This window comes from Anoplopoma fimbria, chromosome 24 (genome assembly GCF_027596085.1).
Source record: "Anoplopoma fimbria isolate UVic2021 breed Golden Eagle Sablefish chromosome 24, Afim_UVic_2022, whole genome shotgun sequence".
In the NCBI taxonomy this organism is placed as follows: domain Eukaryota; kingdom Metazoa; phylum Chordata; class Actinopteri; order Perciformes; family Anoplopomatidae; genus Anoplopoma; species Anoplopoma fimbria.
The window spans coordinates 4,520,736-4,528,387 of NC_072472.1; the positions used below are offsets into that span (position 1 = coordinate 4,520,736).

A 7,652-nucleotide genomic window follows, 5' to 3' on the forward strand; every position below is an offset into this window, starting at 1 on the left:
CATACCATATTTTGATATTCATAATCTAAGAAGATATTATATATAGTTTCAATATACTACCCAGTCCTAATATGTCACCTGAAAGACAAAGTTTTAGATATTTGTCGCTTAAAAACTCTGTATCTGTCCCACCTCTGGTAAATTGTGAATCACTGCCGTTCCCGATGTAGAATGGCCAATTACTCCACTACGTTTGTCTGACAGCTTAAGTGACTATTCAGTTTACAATTTTCACCTTCCTGTCTAGGAAAAAAGTATGTATCTCTACATCTGGGTAGAACAAGATCAGATCTGGGTAGAATAGGACCAAATCTGTGTAGAAGATCTGGGTAGAATAGGACCAAATATGTGTAGAATATATAGGTAGAAGACTTGGGTAGAATAGGACCACATCTGGGAAAAATAATCCCACATCTGGGAAGAATAGCACCAGATGTGTGTAGAATAGGACATCACTGCCGTTCCGGATGTAGAATGGCAAAAAGCAGATAAGATGTTTAATGTTAAATAAATAATAATCAATATTTGAATGCATACATCAAATACAATCTGATGACCATGACATTTAAATACGTACTTTTATACTTTTTTTTTTTTAAATATAAATTGACAGTTTTATTAATGCACAAGTAATGATATAATATAAATGTAAATATTTTACTTTATAATAAAATATAAATTAACTTTATTTTTACTACATGATATAATTTATATAAATAAAATATCGGTATTAAATATAAATTTACTTTTATTAATGCACAAGTAATAATAATCTAATGATATAATATATAATAATAAAAAAATAAATAACTAATGTTATTTTATTTATTTTTACTACATAAAGGGGTATAAATTATTTTACTTTATTTTTACTACATAAAGGGGTATACATTATTTTACTTTATTTTTACGACATAAAATATCGGAATACGTATTAATTATAAATTGACAGTTTTATTAATGCACAAGTATTAATGATATAATATATAATAGTATAAAAAAATTTAACAGGTATACAAGTAATTTAATAATCTAATGATATAATATATAATAGTATAAACTATTTTACTTTATTTTTACTACATAAAGGGGTATAAATTATTTTACTTTATTTTTACTACATAAAGGGGTATAAATTATTTTACTTTATTTTTACTACATAAAGGGGTATAAATTATTTTACTTCATTTTTACTACATAAAGGGGTATAAATGATTTTACTTCATTTTTACCACACTAAATATCAGAATACGTTTTCCGTCACTGCGCGTAACCCTGACAACAAGCGACCACACCCTTGACCTGCTGCGTTTCCTGCAAGTCAGCGTCGCGGGCTTTCATACGCTTTCGGAGTTCTGACGTCATCAGTGTGCGTCGGCTCCAAACAACGCTCTCACTCGCTCATCGCGTCGTGTGCGCCGTGTTTCTCGGCGGTCTGAGCCTGCTGCAGTTAAGTCGCAGTTATTTTTTTGTATGCGACGGGGTTTTAATTTGTAGTTCACGTTAATTTATTTCAGCATGGAGTCCGGAGAGGTCGCAGAGGGGGAGAAGTCCGGCTCTCTGTCGGCGGCGCAGAGGAGGGCAGAGATCCGGAGGAGAAAGCTGCTCATGAACTCCGAGGACAGGATGAACAGGATCGTGGGCTTCACCAAGAGCGAGGCGGAAAACAGCGGTATGCTGGTGCACCTGAGCCGGCTCACTGTGGAGACACGTGGTCGGGAACATCACCGACAACATCACCGACAACACCGTCCTCTGACTGCTTCTGTTTGAGACACAGGCAGCAAATTAGCATCGTCATGTCAGTATTTATATCCAGTAGATAGGACCACGTCTGGGTAGAAGATCTGGGCAGAATAGGACCACATCTGGGTAGGAGATAGGACCACGTCTGGGTAGAAGATCTGGGCAGAATAGGACCACATTTGGTAGAAGATCTGGGTAGAATATGACCATATATGGGTAGAAGATCTGGGTAGAATAGGACCACATCTGGGTAGAATATGACCATATATGGGTAGAATGGGACCACATCTGGGTAGGAGATCTGGGTAGAAGATCTGGGTAGAATAGGACCACATCTGGGTAGAAGATCTGGGTAGAATAGGACCACATTTGGTAGAATATCTGAGTAGAATATGACCATATATGGGTAGAATAGGACCACATCTGGGTAGAAGATCTGGGTAGAATAGGACCACATTTGGTAGAAGATCTGGGTAGAATAGGACCACATCTGGGTAGAATAGGACCACATTTGGTAGAAGATCTGGGCAGAATAGGACCACATCTGGGTAGAATAGGACCACATAGGACCACATCTGGGTAGAAGATCTGGGTAGAATAGGACCACATCTGGGTAGAAGATCTGGGCAGAATAGGATCACATCTGGGTAGAATAGGACCACATCTGGGTAGAAGATCTGGGTAGAATAGGACCACATCTGGGTAGAAGATCTGGGTAGAATAGGACCACATCTGGATAGAACATCTGGGTAGAATAGGACCACATCTGGTTAGAATAGGACCACATTTGGTAGAATATCTGGGTAGAATAGGACCACATCTGGTAGAATATCTGGGTAGAATAGGACCACATCTGGGTAGAATAGGATCACATCTGGGTAGAATAAAGCCACATCTGCCACAATTTGGGTAGATGATTTTGGTAAAATAATGCCACATCTGGGTAAAAGATTTGTGTAGAATAAGATCACAACTGGATGGAAAAGTTTGTCACGAAGCTGAAAACTGTTTTCCTGAGCTCATGAAAAGTTTACTTTTTAAAGATTTGTGGTTCTCACAGAACAGCAACGCTACAAACATGATGATCTTATTGAATATGATGCAATGCTGCGGATAATCTACTTCTGCTAACAGTATATAAAGGATACAAAATACATTTACAATAATGTAAAGTAAGAAAAAGCAGCAAATAGTCCTATTTGAGAGATTGAAACAAGTGAATGTTTGTCATTTTCTTTGATAAATCATTTAAACAATTAACAGACTTTCAGCTCTGGTTAAATCTGATGTTTTCTTGCACCTTCAGCCGGAGCGCTCCTGCGTCCCTCAGAACCTCGCTTCCACCTGGATCTCGACAGGACGGAGCCGTGGTCGTCCTCCTCATCCTCCGCCCAGAGACCGTCTCCCTTCCTGCCAGAGGCCTCGATGCTGGGCAGCCGCTCCCACGGTGCCACGCCGGAGAGGAGGGGCTCACCGCTGCCGGATTCCAGCGAGCAACTTGGAGGCTCTCTGGAAGACGACATCATCCGACAGAGGCCGAGAGGGGAGCGGGCGCCAGACGACGTCGGCGGCTCCCCGCGCCGAGGCCTCCAGAAGTACCTGTCCCGATTCGACGACGCCATGAAACTGCGGGGTCAGCTGGCCAACGAGAAGCCGGCCCAGGAGGGGGGGTCTGAGGCGGAGGAGTTTGATCCCTTCAGAATCTTCAGGCTCATCGGCAGCATCCTCCTCGCTGTTTTCGTCAGGGGGTTTGTCTGCAAGTTTCTGGTGAGTCTGATCTCTGCAACACTGTTTTTCCATAATAACTGTGAGATTGGCCTATTGGTCATTTTATCATGTTGTTTTTTTCTCTGAGTACAGATATAGTTCTTAGTCATTACTTGAAAGTAAAAGATCAAGTGTCATAACGTTGCACACTTTGCTTTTTTCATGAAATGCATTTTGTGTGAGTGTCTCATATTAAACGTCGTGGAGGTCTGATATCAGCCCATATTCTTTAATAATGCATTTGACTACCAGAAATGTGATTTTTCTTCTGTGTAACTTTTTCATTCCAGTCAATATTTGCTCCGTTTCTGACCCTTGAACTGGCCTACATGGGGCTGTCCAAATACTTTCCAAAGGTGAGTTTGTATTAGATTCTACAGGATCCCTCTCCCATTGTTAGAGACTCAGATTGAACCTGTATGCAGAGAGCGTAACATGGATGCAGATTCTAATATGTTAGCGATGATTTAAAGTGATCAGTGTGAAGTTGGAGGTGTCGCTGTGGAAAACAGCGACATGCATGATTATGATAAAAGGTAAAGTACCTGTGAGGAACTTTTAACTGGTTTTGAAACAGTCTCAAATTGTAAAAAATGTAAAAACATTGGATTGATAAATAAAGAGTAAATAATCATTGGTTGCAGCCATGCGTTATAGCGTCTTTGCATTATCCTCCTCTTCCTCCAGGTGGAGAAGAAGGCTCAGACCACTGTGCTCACCGCCGCCCTGCTGCTGTCCGGCATCCCCGCTGAGGTCATCAACCGCTCCATGGACACCTACCGGAGGATGGGCGACGTCTTCGCCGACCTCTGCGTTTACTTCTTCACCTTCATCCTCTCGCACGAGATCCTGCTGCTCTTTGGCTCAGAGACCCCTGACGAAGCGGGAGCATCTCTGTAAAAAGCCGGCCCCCTTTCTTGTCGTCCCCTCCCCTCTGTCTCCCATAGCAACGAAGCACGGTCATTATCGTTGACAGTCTGCCATCGAGTCCTTGCTGCCTTATGATCGGGGGTCGCGGTTCCAGGGTTCCACTAATGCTAAGCTACATGTGACGAGGGGGTCTACAGTTTTCTTTTTGTTTTTATTTTACAGTTTTTACCTGAACTTGAGGTACAGAAAGACGGCATGTGTTTGCTTGTCCGAGGAAATGTAGAGTGGCATCTATCGTACCGAGTGATATTTATTTGTCAGGTCTAGCAGAGAAAATGGTAAATGTCAAACTCCAGGAGTGAACGTCAGTACAGTTCAGCCTCAGACTGACATCCACAGATTGGGCAATATTTGGGAAACATTAAAAAAATTCTGATATTGCTGCATATGCAAATGTATGCAAATTCACACAAAACAATCAAACAATTCAACACTGATTGGACATCCAAATAAAAGGTTGTACAATTTTCCCTTTTTAAGCTGTTCATTTAAAAACTCCAAACTCCTCTATAAAACTAATTGTTTGTGTGGAATCGTTAAGTTGAAGGGAGATTATGTTACTTTCAGTAAACAGCGGCCACTGTGGCCACAAGCCGCCATTACAGGAGCATGGTGACAGGCAGAAATACAGCCTGGATAGATCAATAAGTCAGCCAGTTGACTTATAAATGTCACTGCAAAGCCTCTAGTTGAATTAAGTTGTTGCATTTGTACTGTTGATGAAGTCAGCTTATAAGAAAAATAATGTTATTTATTCTTTAAAAATGACATAGTCTTGCTTTAAATACCGGGTTAACTGAAAGCAGATAGAGAGTAACATCAAAGTATCGCCCTGATCTCCAAAGATGATGCAATAGCGTGGCAGCTAATAGGACGCAGACTCCTCAGCAGGTGTCTGACTTTGGAGGTAGCGGATCTCCCGACTAGATCTTCAGGCCGTAACCTTCACGATAACTCTGATGATAACCTGATAAGTAACAGCAACCTGTATATGGAAGTGAACTGACGACTACTTAAATACTCGATAACTAAACTAAGCATCACTTTATTTCTGCATACATGACATCATCGCCTCTACACCTCAATCAGTCGACGACCTTGAGGCTTTGCCGTAACCAATAGCAACCATCGTGGAAGTCAAACAAACAGTTTACCTTTTAAACAAAAGTGTAATTACTTAATTAATTAAGGTTTAGCGCCATTTGAAAAATGTGTCTTCTGAGATTTAATTCTGACTTTTCTTCTCAGGATTCTGACTTAAATCTTTGATTATTTTTCTCATTCTTTTGTTAATTCTGTGCTCCAAAGATCTCACCTTTTTTTTAAAATATGGCCCTTTTCTTTGCCATATATAACATCGGCTAAAAAAGAAAAGTGGAGAAGTCTGGATACAGGACGTACAGTAAAAGAATTGAGGAAAAACGACACATTTTTCTGAACAAAACATTAGGAACAGTTCCACGCATGGCCAAACATCCTTCCGTTAGTTCGAGATTAAAGAGATGTGTTGACCGTATCCAGTTCCTGATGATTTTAGGAATCCTTTGTGTTTTGCGTTCTGACAGATTTCCTCATAGGCGGCGCTTTAAATCGTTCTTTATTTTGCGATCTGTCACTCAGCGTTCAGAAGGATCCTCTCATGTTATGAAGTTTTCCTTTCTTTGTTTTGAACTCGGATGAAGCATTTAGTCCTTTAATGTGGAGTGTATTATTTTGCACGGCTATGAGCTTAAAAACGCAGTAAACTTTATACATTATAAGTAAATAAAAGTGTGTTTGGGGGGGGTTGTTATGGGGTTTTAGTGGGAAGTATTGTCGCTGCAAATGGGAGGTTGTGCGTTTATTTGTGTTGGGTAATTCTTGTGATGTGTCCTGTTTCGCTTCGTCGGAGCCTCATTCGTATTCATATTTCATATATACTCTCTATTCTTCTGTGCCGTAGTGTTCTCTCTCTCTCCATGCTTTGAGTTTCATCCAAATTAATTTATTAATGTGAATTTTCCTTTTTTTTTTTCTTCATGTAAATTAATTGATGTGATTTATCCTGCGACTCGTCTGACCACCTTGATTGTTTTCGATAATGTTTACAGTATCTTACTTCAGTAACAAATTCAGTGTTGACATGATGTAAACAGCTTCTGATTAGAAACATACACAGGAATTAATAACCGGACAACTCGTACCAAATAAATACTACTACTTGTGTGACATACTCTGTTTGGACTCACTTTTTTCGAAGAGACTTGAAGAACAGATGATGTTATTGGTACTTTATGATTTAATTTGCTTAGTTCTGTAGTTGAGGTGCGTTAGAGCCCAATTGGAGATCTCTCTTGCAATGCTTTTAATAAAAATGTTCCAAGTTAGAAAAGGATTTAGAACTGAGGCTTGGCAATATTTTGTATTATTGTTGAACATGTTGAAGAGTTTTGTCTGATGAAATGCAGCCCAGTGGAACAAACTTTATACAGTGTATCATTTTACATATCAAGATATATTTTATAAATCAAGGATATTTTAAGGAAGACAGGAGTGTTTCACTGTAATAAGTATTTTATTTTTGCTTTATTTTTTTAATTGGGGGAAGAGATCACAAGGTCAAACACTATGCAAACAGTTAACAAACATTTTGGTTTTTCCATTTTACAATGGAGAGACAAAGGACAGGTAGTGTCATACAGTACCAGTCAAAAGTTTGGACACACCTTCTCATTCAATGGTTTTTCTTTATTTTTATTTTTTTCTACATTATAGATTAATATCGAAGACATCCAAACTATGAAGGAACACATATGGAATTATGTGGTAAACAAACAAATGCTCAAAAAAACAGAATATGTTTTATATAAGTATTATAAATGAAAAGGTGTTATAATATTTGACTGTATACTATAATATTTCAGTTACTGTATTCTTTATTTTTTTATTTCTGTGTAAAAAAATAATACTTATGTTTATCCTTTTTTCTTCTCGTACCTCCCTTGATTTCTTTATTTATTTTATCTGTTTCCATCAAAGTCAAAGCTGATTCTTGATTGTGTCCCCCGGGCTTCCGTCATATTTTGTGTTTTTATGTTCATACATATACTTTTGCATTTTAATGTATGTATGAACATAAAAATGCAAAATATATTCTTATTTTTTTCTACATTGTAGATTAATATTGAAGACATCCAAACTATGAAGGAACACATATGGAATTATGTGGT

At 38.8% G+C, this 7,652-nt stretch overlaps 1 protein-coding gene across 1 annotated transcript; it reads left to right on the forward strand.

The window, feature by feature from the left end:
* Window positions 1–1,338: 1,338 nt before the first annotated feature.
* Window positions 1,339–5,877, forward strand: camlg (calcium modulating ligand). Its single transcript, XM_054625931.1, has 4 exons — window positions 1,339–1,672; window positions 3,053–3,513; window positions 3,804–3,869; window positions 4,201–5,877. Exons 1-4 carry the CDS (start codon window positions 1,519–1,521, stop codon window positions 4,411–4,413), a joined length of 894 nt encoding a protein of 297 aa, XP_054481906.1. The 5' UTR covers window positions 1,339–1,518; the 3' UTR covers window positions 4,414–5,877.
* Window positions 5,878–7,652: the final 1,775 nt, after the last annotated feature.